Source organism: Stigmatopora nigra, chromosome 21 (assembly GCF_051989575.1).
Source record: "Stigmatopora nigra isolate UIUO_SnigA chromosome 21, RoL_Snig_1.1, whole genome shotgun sequence".
Classification (NCBI taxonomy): domain Eukaryota; kingdom Metazoa; phylum Chordata; class Actinopteri; order Syngnathiformes; family Syngnathidae; genus Stigmatopora; species Stigmatopora nigra.
In genome coordinates, this window is record NC_135528.1 from 4,306,135 (window position 1) to 4,325,923 (window position 19,789).

Sequence of the window (19,789 nt, forward strand, 5' to 3'; positions counted from 1 at the left end):
AGGCGCACCCCATTAATCTCCTCCTTGGGGGACGCCTATATTCCACTTTTAAGAGTCCCCCCCGCCCCTTTTTTCTCGACGCCATCAATCGTCCCATCTGCCTGGCCGTAAAGCCTCCACCCATCTCTTCCGCACTTTCTTCTGTCACTTCTTCTAATTCATCGGCATGCAAAAAAAAACCACCCAGTGGCGTCCCCGGACCCCCCACCTGCCAGCTGGGAAGCCATTTCACGGGGGTCTGCCGCTCTGATCACGCCATTACGATTATTGACTGTAATAAGATGCGATGGTAGAGGCAAAGAGAGCCTTGGGATGACGAGACGTCAGGTCGATTGACAGACGGCGAATGGTCAGCGTTCAGTGCCATTGACGGCAAAATATGTCGAAAGCAGGGCCGCTTTAACGTCAACTTGATTTCACGTGTGCTGGACCATTTTAGATGTAATATTTAGATTTTTTTTTTTTATAAATGGATTAAAAGACCTGTATTAAAAGCCCTGAATATTCAGTTTTTTTGAATAGATGTAAAACAATGTTTATTTGAGATTTTCTTTATATATTTTTAGGTTTTAGGAAATGATTTTTGAACTAAAAATACTTAATATATTTTCCCAAAATGTGTACCTGTATAAAAATGGTTTTATTTACTGTTTGTTTTGGGTTTTTTTTTTTAGTAGAAGGGCTATTTTAAGGGGAAAAGATGCACAAATACTATATATATGTTTTAATTATTTTGCATTGTGGTTATAGTTTTATATATGTGAACTATTTTCTACGTATGTATTAAATATATGTATTCATATAAAGGATATATTAATGTATTTATGTTTTTCATGAACATTGTAAAGTATTTCACATTTGAGGAAAAATACTGTATTTTAGTACTGTACTCTTAGCTAATCTTTACATCATTGCTTCAAACAGCATGTCATTTAAGTATTTTTTTTTGTTTAGACTACTCTTGTTGCGATATAAAATATTCAGTAAAAGATTGTAAAAATCAGTTGTATCCACTTTAGTTCACTTTGAAGAAGCCTTAAATTTGTAGATTAAAGCTTCATTTGACATCAAATCACAGACTAACTATTGGATCATCATTCATTATTCATACAAAATACGTATTCCCATAAACTTTCAAATCGTTAACCCGTAAATCCGAGAATCAGTACGGCACCAATGTGCTTATTTATTGCCTTAGATTTTATTATTTGCATTCCGAGCACTAAGTGCTGCCCAAAAATCCAATTGCGACCCAATAGAAAACCACAAAGTATCCCAATGGAGGTATTTTTTTGTGCCCGAAAGTACGATGACGTCACAAAAAAGAAATTGGGGAAGCCATTACGAGCATCGGAAGCGAATTTCGAGGTATATCTCAATCCGCAGGGGTGCGTCTTTCCTCCCGGTGGAGGTTGGCGAGGCGTGCCGACGCGCGGCGAATGTTACTTAGCGCCGGGTTACGGCGGCGGTCACGCTGCGTCCCGTATGGCGGCGCGCGAAGGCAACAGCGTGCGAACGCCGTCTGGCCGAACAGCTGCCGCCGCCATGACGCATTTTTAGGACGCGCTCCAAAAAAAGAAAAGGTAGAGAGGTGGGAAAGTAAACAAGCTGTTTGGCGGCGGCACTCGACTGCTCGCCGTTTTTATTTGGGTTTATTTGTCGCTCGTTATGTGGTGGACCGATGATCTTAAAATTGAAGGAAAATTTGGATTTTACAGGCTAAAACAAGTTCAATTAAAGACATTTTAAAGATTAATTGGAAGATAATTTAACCCTTTTGGGGATAGCGGTCAATTTAAAATTTAGCGTTAACTTCATGCATTGATTGCTATGTGTTGCGGTAGTACGGAAAATAACGATATTGTTATTGAAAGCAGTTTTTGATTGTTTTTTTTTTTTTGCAATAGCCAGTCAAGCAAGTCCAAACAGACAAAAGGGCTAAAAAATAGTACTATGAAAATAATTGAAATATTCAAGATTAAAGTTGGAATAATACAGGAATGAGGTCATACAATGTAATATTACGAGATTAAAATACTTTTTACGTAATGTGAACCGGATGTTAGTTGGTTTCACAGGAATTTTGGCGACAGAAAGTCTGTGTCAACACAAAGCGACTTTTGCAAAAAAAGTCATACAATTACTACATTAAAGTTGAGATATTTTACAAGTGACCCCTTGTTGACCTTTCTAACCGCAGCATCATATTAGTAGCGTTTTATTATTTCATTTTGTGCAATATTCTCAGAATTAATTGGTTAAGAGTAACAGGTTTTCATATTCATTATAAATAGTAACGTTAGTAGAAAAAATACATGACATTTTAACCCATAACATAACTTTACGCCCATTCAAAAAGTCTGACACAATTCTCAACATGTTAAAATATATACACCTAATTTTATGTACTTTTTTTCTATCTAATGCAGGGAACCTTTTTGAAAGAGAGAGCCATAAACTCTTCTTATTTTATAATGTTATTTTTAAAGAGCCATTCTCAGAATTTAAAAGTATAAATATATGATAATGTGATGTTGTGGGTCATTTCATCACTTTTTAATCACAACAAGTCTCTGAATTATTTTTACTACATTGTTATTCTGTTGCTAATCAATCCGTATTAATGAGATGAGTAAATGGAAAACTCAATAACACAGTGTCAATGTGACGCTCCTATTGGTGCATTTAGGCCATATAGATCCATGGAAAGAGCCACATATGGCTCTCGAGCCGTACGTTCCCTACCCCTGATCTAATGCATCCTTTTAACTTATTTGATAACTCCCACCTAAATTTGTAAAGCAATCATCCCTATGAGTTACGACTTTTCCCAGCTCCATTACAACGTTATTCTCCTCCATGAAATCACTCTGATGGAAATCTCAATGATTATCAATTGCCCGTGTGCCCCATAAAGCCAACCTATGAAGCGATATACAAGCCACGCCGTTGCGTTTGGCAGTGCGCCGCCAAAAGCTGGCCGAGGAGCTGCCTGATCAAAAAGAAAGAGAGAAAAAAAACACACCGGGGAGCTTCCTTCTGCTTCCCGTCAAGTTGGCTACGTTTTCCTTGCGGGAAGGTTAGTGCCGAAAGACGTAGGCCAATTATTGGGAGGCCCGGACCATCGCCGGACACCAATAAAAGAGCGCAAAGTAGAAGGTAGTTCCAAATGGAGCCAGATGGGATGGGAGAAGGTATCCCAATGATGAAAATGTGTTTGGTCCTGCACGCAAATGATGCTGTCGCCTCATTGGGTGGCGTTAATCAAAGTGCAAGCTGTGTTTTTCACGTTGGTCAAAATAATTCAGAAGTAAAACCGTGATTTCTGGATATTGATATGATAAAGTTGCAAGACAAATAGTGGTATTGCTAAAAAAAGTATTTTACAAGAACTTTACAAAGAGTTGCAATATTTTACGATTTATATGTAGACATTTGGAGCTATTTAAAGATATGCAGTAACATTTAGTTTGCTGCAAAAAAAAGAGTCACAATTCAAATATGTTACAAAGATAAATGTTGGAGTTATTTGAGGTCATAATTATGTCAAAGATTTTGCAATTTAGTAGCCATAGTCTAATTAGTGTAAAACTACGTTGTGAAAAAAACTTACTAGTAGTAAGAAATTCCCATGAGTATGTGCAAAACTGCAATATTATCAGCAATAGCGAATATAGTTGTAGTACTAAAACTTTTATATAACTAATAAAGAAGTTTTTGATGAGTAAACTCAAAGGGGGGAAAAATTGTCAGTTTTGAATCAGATTTAATTGTAAAGTGACATTCAAAACGTTTTTATGAAGTAATAATTGGAGATCAATCAATATCAAATAGGAATATTATAAGTGGGGGGGGGAAAGATTTTTACTGGGATAACTTTTGACATTAGTGTGTTTAAAGACTTGTCTTGAACGCTTACAGTAAAGCTTCTGTGCTTCTTGTCATTGAAGGCTTTAACAGTGAACAGACAGATTTTTTTATGTGCCGCCTGCAAACGAGGAGCTGCCAAATGGCGACGGCGACGTGACAGAGAGCAGACGGGACCACTTGGCAGCTCGCGAGGATAGTGCAGGAATGCTGCCACAAACCAGAGAGACGCCGGTACAAGCAAATTGCTAACGCTCACCGTTTCCATTTCAACATTTCCGATTTTGGACATACAAACCTATTAGAATTTTCTATTTCGTTTTTTTTTTATTTTATTTTCCTTGTATAGTATGTAGTAGTAGTATATATAGTATAGTGTATATATAGTATAGTAGATATAGTATAGTATATATAGTATAGTATATATAGGAGTATATATATAGTATAGTATGTATAGTAGTATATATAGTAGTATATGTATAGTATAGGATATTTATATATACTTTTTAGGCATATATAACTCTTACTTTATAAAAGAAATAATGCAATGTAATACCATGAGTAAACAATAAATTATACTTCAAAAATAATTTAGCAGATTAGATTTTTTTTTTATGCTGCTTGTGACATAAATGGCTCTTTAACTCTCACAGTTTAAAATTTCGGCTCTTTGTGTCTAACGTGTTGGCCAACTCTGCTCTGGGACATCTCTATATGGCGTTACCATGGAAACGTTCATATGGAAGACCGCCACAGTTCCGAACGTAGCCGAGCAAATCGAGCAAAAATATCTATTCGCCGAGCCAAATTGCTCCTTTCCGCACGCAACTTCCCAGACTTTCTCTCCCGTGATGTCACGTCTCCGCTCGTTATCTAGAGCACTTTGTCATCGCCGACGTCTCGGCGCTCCAATACGGTACGTCATCCCCCCGGACCCCGTCTGCTTTCCGTCCAGGCGGCGGTGGCCGCCAGCGACCAGCGACGAGCCCACGGTGGCAGATAACCCGCCCTGAAGGCCCCCTTTTCAAGCACGCCACACACAACTGGCTTTTCTTTTTCAGCGCCGCCAAAGTCCTCGGCCGGCGGGGCCGGAGGTCAAGAGCGGTCGCCGAAAAATCCTCCGGGCTAAACGTTTGATCTTTACCAGCTGTGTCACAGACTGTCATTGTTTTGGTGTCGGCGGGATTTTACAGTCGGGGTCTTGGGCTCACTGTAAGAGTGACAGCTGCAGCGCCCAACGGGCTAAGAGCGAAAATAAACAGAGTCTCCGCCTGTTGGATAATCTTTAGCGGAGGATCGGTCAACTTTGACGTGGGGGGGGGGGGGGGGGGGGGGATTCCGAATTTTTTTGGGGCAGATTGGATTTATTATTATTTGTCTCTCGTACAATAAAAATGAAACGACAACGACAGCAACAAAATGGCCAACAATGGTTTGATTAATTTAGATTGAAAGGAGTCTTTTGCTTAACTTGAATATTTACATTTGCGTGACCGGACGTTTGGTCGCTAGTAAATTGTACTTAGATATTAAACAGTACTTAGATATTAAACAGTACTTGGATATTAAACAGTACTTAGATATTAAACAGTACTTAGATGTTAAACAGTAACTATTTTTCACAGTTCTGTCATTAAAAAAAATATAATCTTTACGTAACTAGTCGACATATAGGCTCACATTTAGAATACATGTATAATTATACTTTTGCTGTTAATATACGTTACAACCAAGAATATGCATTGAGTAAACCCTAAAAAACAGATGCAGATGATTGAACATTTCAGCAATAGAGAAAACCTACAACATAAAAATATGCAATATATACTCTTTTTGAATGTAGCCATGACCTAAAGCATCTCATCTTTCTATTGTCAACTCTAGAATTCTAGTCAAACCAGCTTCCAGACCTCAAAAAAAAAAAAAACACGACCTCATTATTACACAAATGTTAAAAAAATTCCACCAAACGATGTCGTCCTTCGGAATCAATCATCTTTCCTTCCACGCCGGTCGCGATGGCTATTTTACTCTCTCCGATGCTGCTTTTGCCATCAAGCGTAAGCGCTTCAACAGAGTGGATGGAAAAAGTAAAAAAAAAGTACCGAATGATTCCACTCGCAATCAAACGGGAGCGGACGTTTGAACAACACGTGCGGCGGAATTCCCGCATTCCGAATTCCGCCTAGAGTTCACGACCTGAACGCATCGCATCTGCATTTCCTCTTTATTACACTTACATAGGAGCGACTAACAGAGCTAAATACTAACATTGCTAGCAATTAGGTGACTATTTTGTAATTTATTTTTCGATACTTTACTAGTTTTCTGCTGTTAAAGTCGTATGAGGTCAACCAGTTAAAACTGGGGGAATTTATCTGATTTCATTGCAAGTGAAAGTTTCTGAAGAGGGAGTTTATTCATATTTTAATGGAAACTAATGTCTTCAAAGTGAGGCTTTAATAATATCTCGACAAAAGCTGACAGGCGTCCAATTTATTCAAAAGGGGAACTGTGACTCGGAATTAAAATATTTTGTAAAAGTGAAAGTTTCTGAGGTGAGAGTTTATTCACCTGCCATTGATGGACGACCAATCAGTTTAAAGTGGGAGGGCTTATAGTGGATACTTTTCTATCAGTGGAAGTAAAAATCTCCAATGAGAGACTTTAATGGCTGCCATTTACGACAATAGACGTCCAACTGATTTAAATTGGGAGTTTGAGATAAATTGGGCATCTATACGGACAGATCGGAGCAACATTTCAAGCATGAGCGCTTTATTTGGGCACCCAGAGGTAAACAAACGCTATTTACTACCTAATCACGGTTAACGACCATTTGCTGTGGAACCATCATGGAAGTAAATCTGGACTGGTCTCCCCAAAACTCTTTCTGTTTAAAAGACACGGAAAGCACCTCTAATCATTACTGTCAGTAGCTCCCCGAGGTGCTTGTAATGTGTCTTTTTAGTGCGGGCGGGACCGCAAATATGCCGCAACATCTGCGAAACTCCTTGGCGAAAAAAAATAGAAGGTCGGAACATATTGCGGAGGCATTAAGGGACGGCTTTGAGAAAGACTGTATTGTTAATCCCTTGGCCAAACGCTACATTTTCAATGGCGATGAGGATCTCTGAGCCCCGCTGACCTGGCAACTGAAACGGAGACCTGGCAACCCTCCGGGCGAGAGAGATTTGTGAGCCTCGTTCGCCTGCCAAGTTTACCGCGTTTGACGCTGACTCATTGTTGGGGAATACGAAGCCAATGGGGAGGACTGTCTGTTCAAAAAATAATAATAATGAAAAAAAATGAATTTTGCAATAATTGAGGGATGTTGAAAAGTTTGAAATATGTGATGATTCCATTGAATAATACAAATAAAAATTGGTTGACCCAATTTCACAATGACATTCCAATAAAGTAATGGAAACTTCAAAAAAAATGGCAAAAAAATGAATAAATATGGAGTTTTGAAATTGTAATATTAATTGGACGCCTTAGAGGGATTGGTAGGATATGGCTGATTGGTTGCTATAGACAAAGATAGACATTGATGGACTAAATCGTTGTTTTCTCTAGCTAAAATAACTTTTTTACTAAAATAGCTGTATTATCCTTCCAAAACTGGCACGGCAACTGACCCAAACAAAACCCGCAAATAGAATCCCTGCGGCGCCTTTGCGAAGCAACGCTTCCACTTAGCGCCGGCGGCCGTGGCGCTGCGCAAAAGCCAGCACGGTAAGAAAATAGCGCCGCTGGCGTTTATTGACAACGACTTAGCCTCGGCATTATCTATGAAAAGTGAGCAATTTGAACCCGGACGCACTCTCGGCTGCAATTTGCCAATTCTCCTGTCGAGCGATTGACGACATATCAGGCTCATTCGCCGTTGAAAGGCGCCGATGCTTTTTGCGCAAATGACGCTTTTTGCAAAGCCTTTCTAAAGACGAAAAACACTCTAAATGATTACGACGATTACACTCGCCGCATTTCTGCAAATTCATTTCAATAACATGTCACCCGGACACAAATCGGGCACGAAAAGTCGTACGCGCACAAGTGAGGAATCGCTTTACTGACGTATGAACATTAACCATAACTTTGCAATTTTGCTGGCTGGTTTTTGGCATTTAAAGTCCCTCTATTACCAGTTTTTACACACGAATTAGATAATAAAGTGTAGTTTTGACAAAGAATCACAGATCCTTAAAGTATATTAAAAATAATTAGGCCTAAATCAGTAATGTTAATTTCTTCAAAAAGATGTAAACTTTTTTGACAAAAAAATTGAATTTTTTGGAGATTTTTCTTTAAGTGACACTAAATTCATTTTCATTTATTTTACAAAGTAAAAGATGGCAGCTTTTGGCTCAGTTGAGTCCAACCCATCAACTTCATTAAAAGTGGACGACTAAATTTGACGATTAATGATAAAAATAAAAACTTAATCATGTCTTCCAGTAATTTAGCCAAAAATTTTATGAATTGTAGTTGTAAATAAAGTTAAAGATTATGTAAATCATGGTAAATAAATATCATTAATGGAACAAAAATGTTATTTTTGACTCTTCACGATCATACAAAACTAGTTCAGAGTTGTCCAATGCAATAATCAATACAATACATTTCAAAATAGAGTTAAATAAACTATACAGTTGTGAAAATATATGCAGATTTTTTTTTTAAATTGGAGAAAAAAAATGCATCGTCTCGTAAGAGCGTATAGAAACCGAATGAAACATCTTTTGTTCTTAAAAAATAAATGCTAAAATGAATATACCTTGATATAAACGGGGTACTATGTTCCCCATGTTATCCTTACGAGTCAATAAAACAGAGGAATCAAGCCATGAAAATGACTATAAAATAAATCAAATTTTCCGTAAAACGACTCCATAAAAGGGGGGACGTTCTAATTCGGCCGATTTACAACGTGCTCGTCATATTCATGTTTACGCCACGCGGCATGTATTTTTAGAAAAATCCGGACTAGGTGCCCTGCTTTTTTTTTTTTTTTTTACGGCGAACAGATGCGCCCGTTTTTTGCGCCTAAGGCGTTCGTTCGTTGGCTAACGTTAAGCTGCCATCAACGCGTGATAGATGAGCTGGCAAGATGTCCGCTCCCGTACACGAGCTTTGACATTGGCTTTATAAGTCATGTTTACGCCCCCCGCGGGGAAGGTTAGATCTTCCCCACGGATTTTTACGTCGGACTTTGTTTCGCCTGCGGCACAAAACGTTAAAAAGCAATAAAACTGTCGCAGTCAACTTTGGTGGTTAAACGGTAGAGGCAAGAAAAAAAGCACTTTTATTCTGTTTTGCTCAATCTGAGAAGCATATGGTTCGCATTGGATGTTATGTTTTTAGGTTAAAGTCCATTGGTTGAATTTTTTATAGGGAAATTCGCTACTAAGGGACTTTTGGCGTGGTAGAAATTTGACGTTTTCGTTGATATTAATCTTTCTAATTCCGAATTCGGCTTTAGCCTGAAATATAAAATATAATGCCGACCATATGCAACCAAAATGGAATGTAATCATTATGTTAGAATTATTCCATTTTCTATTTGGTGATCTACGAACTTTTTTGCGTGTAAGAAATTTTCCGTTAAAATATTTTGTCGACAATAATATCCATTATGAACTTAGGGCAAAAATATGTTTAAAAAAAAACAGTTTTACAGAAGTGAACGTCTCTGGGGTGAGAGTTTATTCGCCACTGACTACTTTTTATTATTAAAACTAATGTAAGTAAGTAGTAGTGTAACTAATAGAGAAAATAGTTGCTTTAAATCCCCTTGTTTTGTTTTCAAAGTGGCGCTTCCACTCCCTCGACTGATGACACAAATGAAGATTTATTTCAGGCAATTTGTCAATCTCCAAGTAGCCAGTGAATTAGAATTAACTTGCCCTTTATTGTTTTTGGGTGTCAAACATCTAAGCTAGTGGGGCCAAAGCCGTTCTGTGTCAACGGCGAATGACTGACGGCCGTCTCCACTCCGGCTGACCCCGTGGATGAAGCGGACCGCGTCGGACGAGAGCGCCGCGTACACAGAGGAGCCAGTGTGTGGATGGCGGCCCCCCACTTAAGGGTCCGAGCTCTTTGAGCCAGCTCTTTGAGGGACATTAATGACCCTTGGAAAACACTCGGAAAAAGCTTGGCAGACACTCGCAACGCTCTATCTGGGTGAGTCAACAACTCCTGAGGAGGCGACCAGTGGTCCTGTTTTCGTGCCATTGACGGGGCCAGACGTCCTAGAGATGTATTTCCATGTATTATATTATATTGAGAGAGGGGCAATTAATGTTTGTATGTTGATGACTTACTAGTTACACTGATTCTTTTTTCTTTTTATTACATTTATGGAGGACAGGGTTTTCGAACTCGCGACCCATAGGGGAATATTTTGTTGCCCTAATTTGGCATCCATTTGAAAATTTTGGGTTTCTTGCATGTATTTTGCAAAGTGCAATTAAATATATGTATATGCATAGAGATACTTTTAAATGTAAATTGAATAGCGATAAGTAACATCATTTTAATTCTATAAATGGTGTTTTTTTGTCATGAAAAATCATCAACATTGAATTCATTCATTCCTTGACCCTAAAATAGCCATTCATTTTTTAGCTTTTGTTTATAATTTGATATTTCATGGGAAAATATCTAATATATGTAATCTTTGCATTGGATTGCTTTTTTCATTAATGGAAACACATTGGCAATTTGAGAAACGTAAAAACATCCACTTTTTCCTCATCTTTTCAAACAACTTTGCCGATTGTGCGCCGCCTGTTCCGCACCGGCGAACTCCGGGACGACCCGAGGCCAACCGATTGTTTCTGTCAGAATCCGTAAGACGATCTCCTTCCTGCCCGCGAGTCTCCGTTCCAGAGAGTGATCGAGTGTTACGTTTGAGGAAGCTTAGCCACTAAATTGTTTGTTTTCACTCAAAATCAGAGAAAATCCGATCTGCTACGACTCGGCTGAATCACCTGAGGGGATTGTTGTAGTTTTTGGTCAATTCCTTTTCATTTTAAGGCATTTTTAGGGCCATTTTCATGACAAACATTAATTTTTCCCTCCCATTCCCAATAGTTTGGACGCATATTGCCGTCAATGGCAATGAAAAAATAAGTCCTCACAGTTTCAATTGTTCACTAATGAGTTAAATTTGGGTCAATAATTAACATTAGCGGAAATATAGTCATGTTCAAACCTTTTTTGCGAATGGAAAATTATTAGGTTTGTTTTCTTTTCAGAAAAAAATGTATTTCGTAGAAAAGTCGGAACTTTGGCAATCGGTGAAAGCCTTGCGACCAGAAAAAAATATGAATATTCATCTTCGCTTTATGCTGATGGCGATTAAGCCTTCTTAAATCAACGCGAACATGCAATAAAAATGTAATGGTCGCCCCTTTAATTGCATCCGTGAAACAATAAGCCGGCGTGGCGGACGTAAATCAAACCGTTAAAGAGGACGTCGGAACACAAGGGCGCAAGATGATACACGAGTCGAAGACACCGAGGCCATCAGTCTTCCCCGGACCGCCTGTCAAAGTCATGTTTTTCTAAACGTGGGGGGGAGAACGGGGCGGGATGGGGGTCTACTATCATTTCTAGGAAAGCCGTTAGCTTCCGGGTGAGATGGACTCAAATGACGAGATGGGCTGACAGCTGCCGACTTGCCGCAACAGGAACTGGCCAGTTTCCAAGGGCGTCTGGGCAACGAGCCCAGGTGCCGCTCGGCCCAGGTGTTCCTCCGCCGACGACACAATGGTGGACGAGCGCAAATACGCCAGCAAATGGAGAGCGACGGGTATGACGGGGGACACCTGTTGAGCACCTGCGCTCTAAGAGACACTAGCCGTCAACACAAACGCGCAAAGATGGTATTTTTGGAATGGAAAGATTGGCTGTTGTTTTTCGGCGCGAATGCCAACCTCCCTTAAAATGGATTGGACGTCTATGGGTGATAAACTCATTAGTGGGAGAGTTGGCCAGAAGAAGAACTTATTTTATTTTTTGATATATTTTTATGTACCGTATTTTCACGACTATAAGGCGCACTTAAAAGTGTTACATTTGCTCCAAAATAGACGGGGAGTGTGCTTTATATTTGGAAAAAAAATAAAATGTGTCATTCATTGAGGGTACGCCTTATAGTTGTGAAAATAAGGTACTTCATATATTAATGTTAAAGGGAAATGGCTTATAGTTTTTTTGGCTTGTAATGTAAATATGTTTACACTATTAGTTATAAACACACCAAGTTTGAAAAGTTAAAGAGTAAATAAAGTAATCGAGATATTTGTATAGAGAGCCATAAACAATTCATATTTTCAATTGTTATTCATTGAGAGCCATACTCAGGATTTACTAGAATTAAAAATACATGGAAATGCGTGCATTTTTAGTCATTTCAATGCCTTTAAATTAGAAAAAGTCCCAGAATTATGTTGACAAAATTGTTACCCTGATTCTAATCAATGGGATGCATGCATACATTCAGAAAGGTTGAATTAAAAACTGGAAGATTAAACAACTCTGAACATTGTGTCCAGATTTTAGCTCACAGTTTGCCTCAATAATTTGGAATTTGAGTTTTTGGCTCATTTGGACAGCGACGGCCGTCACTGGCGGTGAAACGCGACGGTTCGACGTCCTCTAGCCGTCGGCGTGGAGGACGTTGATACAAGCTACTAAAACAGCCGTGACTTCTATGTTTATAGCTTGAAAATGAAGCCACGTGAAAGAGAATAATGGCCAGGCCGTAAAAGGCAAATAGACGCTATAGGTTGTAATATCCATTAGATTTTAAGAGCTGAAGATAATGACTACACCTGCTTTTAATAGCGCGGCAATATAAAAAACCTTCAATGATAATGAGGCAGAAAATGTATCAGTGAAAATCACATTTCAAGAAAAATGGATTTTATTCTTATCTGTTTTTTTTATATAAACACTTCTACCATTTAGTAAGTAATACAAAAGGTTCCTTCAAAGCACAAGAGAAGGTTTTTTTTTTTTTTTGGGGGGGGGGGGGTGTCACAAGGGTTGTTTTTTCCATCCCATGCTTAGTAATTTGTCAGATGATAAAGTTTAAAAATAACCATAAAGTGGAGATTGGAGATTTCCTAATGCATTATCTTAAATACAGCATTACAGCCTCTTTTCTAACATTTTGTCATATTTACCTTTTTTCAAGGTTTTTTGCTTCATGTCATTTCTCTTTTTGTTTGTTATCTTGTCACAATTACTATTTCGAACATGTCCTCCCTTGACATTGAATTTTTTTGTCATCACAACACAAACTCAAATCTAAACATGATTCACTTTTCCCCTACCATTCTGTCTTTTTGACATTTTTCAAAATAAAACTTGGTGACATGACACATATTTTTTCCTTTTTTTTCTATCTTAAACACTGCTCCCGTTAAAAATGGCCTCCCCAAATCAGTCCTACATATAAACCATGTATTGCTATTGTTACAGCAGAATGAATAACGAGCTTCCAGGTACTGTACACGCCTTGAAGGTCTGTTACGGCGACCTATCGTATTGTTACGCATACTAGCGACTCAAGAGGAAGCAACGGGGGGTGTGCAGATGAAAGCCTGCTCGCTTATCATAATGGTTCCTTTGACATGCAGCATTTTACTAGAGGTGAGGGGGTCATGGGAGAGCGCTCACGGCAGGATAAAGACGGCATTGACGAACTGGCGAGTCGTCCTTAAAAGGCCGCCCGCCGCCGCCGCCACCGCTGCATTCAAATGAAGCGGTGAATTTGCCATGCTAATCCAGGTAGAAATGCAGATATCGCTATTCCGGGCACGCATTCTAATCTCGCCGGGGCAGGAGAGGGGAGGGAGAGGTTGTGGCGGAATGTGACGACAAAAGTGATTGTCGGGAAGAGGACGGACGTGACTCTGCCCGAGGGAGGGTTAGTGATAGCACAACACCATGCTCTCATACATACATATATTATATATACATATATATATATATACCTATGCATGCATGCATGTGCATGTACATATATACATATAGACATATATACACATGTACATATACATATATATACATATATATATATATATATATATATATATATATATATATATATATATATATATATATATATATATATATATATATATATATATATATATATATATATATATATATATATATATATATATATATATATATATATATATATATATATATATATATATATATATATATATATATATATATATATATATATATATATATATATATATATATATATATATATATATATATATATATATATATATATATATATATATATATATGTCAAGTCTTGCAAATAAAAGCTGACATGCTAGCATAAGTCAAACTGTTGCGTAGATCTACACTGAGTGGCATAGCTAAGCCCTCTATATTTTATTTTGAAAGTCGGATGTGTAACGGTTGACTTAATTAAGATGAACTTGAAAATATTCACTTCCAATGATGGCGACAGAGGTCCAATTCATTCTGATCTGGGATTGGCCGGCAGCAATCAATCGATTGTCTATCGCCGTCATTGGCAGAGAAAGCATGAAATACTGTTTCTTGAAATGTTTTGGAGATATTGTGTACTGCAGGATTACCTAATGTATTGTTGGGAAGACTAATGACGTCCCTACAAAGTGGACGCTTGGTTCATTCCACGTCCATATCCATGTTGATCTCGTTGCTGAGGTTGAGGTAGAAAAAGGCGTAGACACAGACCACAAAGAACAAGATGGCCACGAGGACCAGAAAAGCATCCTGGGAAGCAAAAAAAAAGAACATTTTCTTTCTACAACTTGGAATTGTTTTGCTATTGCTAGAAATGTTCTGTTGTTTCAGTGGTGTGGATATAAATACAGTATATATGATATAGTGACGGATCATCAGTGAGACTTCTCATCTGGATTTCCAAGTCTTGCCGAAATCACAAACTCAAAGAAGAAATGACCCATTTTTTTTCTCCAACTTGTATTGTTTAACGGTCCCTCGCCAATTGGAAGCTTTGCGCACGAGTGGCGGTCCACTTGACGACACGATTGCTGGAGTGGTGCTCGTTCATTAAACAATCTTCATCAGCTCCATTTTCATTAGGGCCACTCTGACTATTTTTCCACTTGTTCGTTATCCGCTCAAAGTCGTTAGCAAGCAAACTTTCTCATCAGCGGTGGAGAGCTTTAAGAGCGCTGATTAGAGAGTACGCCAACATCTGTTAGAGTTAAGTTCAATGCCAAACTGGGACACGTGTTTAACTCGTTGGCTGCCGTTGATTGAGTGAGATGTCCGATTTTTTGGGGAGTGGGAGGGTTGGCGGCGAAAAGGCCAGTTACAGGCCTATACACGAGGCTCGGGAGTCAGATCTGCCCCATCTTGTCATTTGGTGAGGCCTGAGAAAGGTCTTCATGTGCTATGACGTAGGGGTTTATTCTCAAAATTATTTTCTGAAAAAATGTGGTTGTCAAGGGGAAAGATTTAGGACTAAAATACCAAGGGATTGTTGAAATTTTATCCTCTTAAAATAATAAATAATTTAAATTTGGGGAAAAAAAGAAATTTTTAGATGTAAATGGAAACAAGAATGTGGTTGTTGCCATTTTGTTTTAAGCAAAATTGTCAAGAAATAAATCTGATAAATTAATAAAGAGGTATAAGGGCAAACCTTTTTTAAATGAAAAATATTCAAAAATACAACAGTAGTTGCAATTCTGAAGTCAACAAAATGTTAGAATGTAATATTTGCAGTTTTTCTTTGTGGGGGTTTAAAAATATATCATTAATATAATTACAAATAATTATGTAAAATAAGTCATTAAGTCTGCCATTTTTTTAAATGTCAATAAACGTATAAAAGATGCAACAAAAAAATATGAATAGGAAAATTTGCAGTGAATAGGCAAATCAGTTGTAGATAGATCTACTATCACAACAATTCCTGATTCATTTCTTAACCAATTAGTTTGTTTTGGATTACTTATTGGATGGCGGCGGCCTGAGTTTTTAAACAAAGGTCTTTTGAAGAAAACCCCACGACAAAGTTTGACACATGTGGTCCAAAACTGCCTAGCGCAGTCTCTCGCTCTCTCGCTGGTTCGTTTTGGAGGCTTTTCCGTGCCAAGTGGTCCAGACGGGCGCGCTGGCAGCACAGCCGCCAGACAGGCTGTCCTGGCATCTGCTGACTCCTCGTGCCGCTACGTCGCATTGGCGCTTGACGACGGAAGGCCAGCTGCCTTCGCAAAAGAGGAAAGACGGAGAAATTTGGAGTACCCCGAAAACCCTGGAAGTCGGGATGCCAATCGCAACATTTCGGAGCAACACTTGATCGTGCAGTTTTGACCTAAAATTGTTGAGTTATGTTTCAGTATTACTGTTGTCCACTGAAACATAAAATTTGACAAATTTTTGAATGGACGCTGTACTGTGTACTGTGATTGGACGTGGAGGACCAATCAATGGATACCATTGGATTAGTACATACAAAATACATGAAAAACAGTAAATAACTTTTGTAAATAATATATATATATATATATATATATATATATATATATATATATATATATATATATATATATATATATATATATATATATATATATATATATATATATATATATATATATATATATATATATATATATATATATATATATATATATATATATATATATATATATATATATATATATATATATATATATATATATATATATATATATATATATATATATATTTAACAGAAAGGATCAAGTAGTTCATATACTTTTTAAAATGTTGAAGTATTTGTGGTAGATAAAAAAATTAATAATTTGAAATTGTTGAGAGTAATTCTTAACAATTATATTCTTTTTAGTTAAAAAAGAGTAACTATTCCCCTTTTTAATGTTATTTATATAATATTTTAAATGAAAAGGGGAAACACTATAGCTATTATTCTATTCTGTTTTGTAGCTAAAACAAAGGCAAACAATAATATACATATTTATCCATTTTTTTCATAAAACATACTGCCACAGTATCTAACTCTTCTAGCCTTATTTACAATGAAATATACAGCTAAAAACTAGCAAAAACACTTACTGTTTCCTTACAGGTTACTTACTGTAAAATGGACTGTATTTTTGAGTCAATTAAACAACTAACTGCCAAAATAATCCTTAATAACTCAAGCACAAAATCCCAAAAGTAAACCTCCATTGCTAATCTAACCATTTAACCCCAATCCCTTTACCTGAAAAAGTCTTAATTTACCATCACACCACTTGAGGACAAAGAAGTTCAACACTTTTATTTTTTTAATATCCTTCCTCCCCGAGGTATTTTTAATCCAATACGCTCCTTGTCTTCTTGTCCAAATATGAATAATTCATGAGCCGTATCAATATTTCAAGATAGCGACCAATCTAATTGGATTAAAGACGTACTTAATGAGACCCTGCCGCGTCTCGGCGATGCAAATTTGGGGCAAGAAGATGACCATTTCATCACAGGCGTGCGTTTAATCCTCCTCCTTTCACGGCAGGACATTAATGAGGAAAGGCGAGCAATTATTCAAACACCGGAACGGAACAATAGTGCTATATTTGCACTCAATTACAGCGCACAGGGACTGAAAACTTGCTCAGATTTATTTTTTGGGGGGGATTTTATTTTATATTTTTTATAGAAATTTGAACTTACCCTGAAAGTGGATGAGCTCTTCTTGGCTTCTGCTTTGAGCCGAGTGGCTTTTAAGACCGATTTTGTCTTTTTGTTGTCCTGCTTACCTGAAAAGAGAAACTTTAAGTGGCTTTTTTTGCTATTTGCAAAAAAACAAAAACAAATAAAAAAGGTTTCTGGCACTCATATAAGAGGACATCACATTTTTTTTTTGGTCTGCAATATGTGTACAGTGGGGTTTTATGGGGTTAAGTATGTTTTTTAATAGGTAAAAATTGTCAATTGCCCTATAAATTGCCATTTTTTTCAGTTTTTGGCTTCTTTTTCTAATAAAAAAATAGAAATCTGTTTTTTTAATTTCATTTTAAAAAGTAAAATAGAAAAGACTCATTTTTTTGTAAAAAAAATAATTAAATAAAAAAAATATTGTGATGAATAAAAATAAACAGGTAATAATTCAACAATAAATAATAGAATAATAAGTGTTCATATTAACAGTATGTGTTGTTATATTTGGTAGTAGAATAATTGCATGTAAATATTAAAATATGGTCAGTAGTGGCTACAATTATTATTGTGATACTCACCAATCTGTTTCCTGTACTGATCGACTGGTAGATTGGTGGCACTAGCGTCCTTTCTCCCCATTTCACTTTTTATTCTAAAAAAGAGAAAGAAAACAAAAGGTTATTTGCCCATTTGTGTTTATTCATCTATTAAGAGAAAAAAACAATGTTGATGCTATTCTTAAGCCTGTCCATGGCATTTTCCATCATGTGTTAGTGTGAAGGTGGCAAATGTTATTCTACTCATCAGAAACAGGTCATTATTTTGCATCTTGTTTAATTGCAGATTTTGTTGTGTCACCACCAAATAGAAAAATCTACCAAAGGTTACATTACTGATTGAAACTAATTTTGGGCATTTTTTTCCGACTGTTGTTTTGTCAGCGACATATTTTTTGTCGAGAGTGTACCTTATTACATATAATCAAATCTTAAAATTGCATCACAAAAGATTATCCATATGGTTCATTGTTGTACATCTGTGAAGTGGGATTCTTTATATTATCACCTTTTTTGTCTTTGGTGCCGCTGGCTCTGCTTTAATTAGTTCGACAACTCCTCCGGGTTAAAAATAAACCACAGGGAGGCTGTAATTAAACAAGTGTTAGTATTAAAGGGAGATATTTGAATGTAGGTGAAAAGAATACATTTCCTCCAAAAGGTAATTGGCATATGGGGGTGTTATGTCTATTTTTGGCAATTTAGTTACAGTAAATCAATTACAGCCACCTGGTGTCTATTTTATTTCAAAAAATGTTATTGCAGCTACAATAGAAAGTTATCACAAGAGAACGACTGTACACTGGGGATATCATATTTTTTATGATTTTATACAATAACTTTGGGCATAAAAGAGCATCTTAACCTGGTGCGTTCAAGTACAACAAAAGGGTGGGGCATAAGAGTGCCTTTGGGGAATTTGTGCAAAACAAAGATGAAAAGAGCGAATTAGCATGCTCAAGACGCAGGCACAAGGGTGCTTTCTTGTAGGGATCCGGTAGGAAAGAACATCAGAACAAAGAAGTTGCAAGCTCCGAATGTTGAATTTTGTGGCAATATACAACGAATGATAGGCGAATCGTCCTTAGTTGTTTGAATTGGCTAAAATACTCACACACGACGTGTTCTTTTTCGTTATTAGGTGGCTTTGTAGACGAGGTAATAGCTGGATCTCACATGCACGCCAACAACACGGCAAAACCCCGTTTAATTGTACTTTGCACTTAATTTTTTTTCTCCAAAACGCCAGCGTAGCACTGTCTTGGAACTGACTTCCGCGTGTCCACGCAGGAGGAGAGACGAGCAGACGTTTAGTCCAATCAGATGCAGAGCGTGTGGCCATTCGCCAATAGAAGGAAGAGGATGCGGTTTTGATGACAAATATTGTACTGTAAGTATCAGTATATATTAGATATATTTAGATAGCTCATATTGATTTTTAATAAACACATTTTACAAAATGTGTTAATTTGGCCAGGATAATAAAACACTATATATATATATATATATATATATATATATATATATATATATATATATATATATATATATATATATATATATATATATATATATATATATATATATATATATATATATATATATATATATATATATATATATATATATATATATATATATATATATATATATATATATAT

General features: G+C 36.9%; 1 protein-coding gene across 4 annotated transcripts in view; it reads right to left on the reverse strand.

Annotated features, from left to right (window-relative positions):
* The window catches only part of triqk (triple QxxK/R motif containing), a 29,414-nt gene extending 9,933 nt beyond the window's left edge, over window positions 1–19,481 (reverse strand). For 2 of the 4 annotated variants that reach the window (XR_013330241.1, XR_013330240.1), the window contains exons 1-4: window positions 19,243–19,481; window positions 18,150–18,223; window positions 17,584–17,669; window positions 14,508–14,667 (exon numbers count right to left, since the gene is read on the reverse strand). Coding sequence is in view for 2 of the 4 variants with exons in the window: in XM_077742940.1 (XP_077599066.1) it covers window positions 14,560–14,667; window positions 17,584–17,669; window positions 18,150–18,210 (255 nt within the window). In the remaining 2 variants the exon portion in view is untranslated. Of the gene's footprint in view, window positions 1–14,213; window positions 14,668–17,583; window positions 17,670–18,149; window positions 18,224–18,636; window positions 18,716–19,242 lie in introns of those variants that run through there. The other 2 variants (XM_077742940.1, XM_077742939.1) reach the window with 2 other exon arrangements.
* Between the last annotated feature and the right edge of the window lie 308 nt (window positions 19,482–19,789).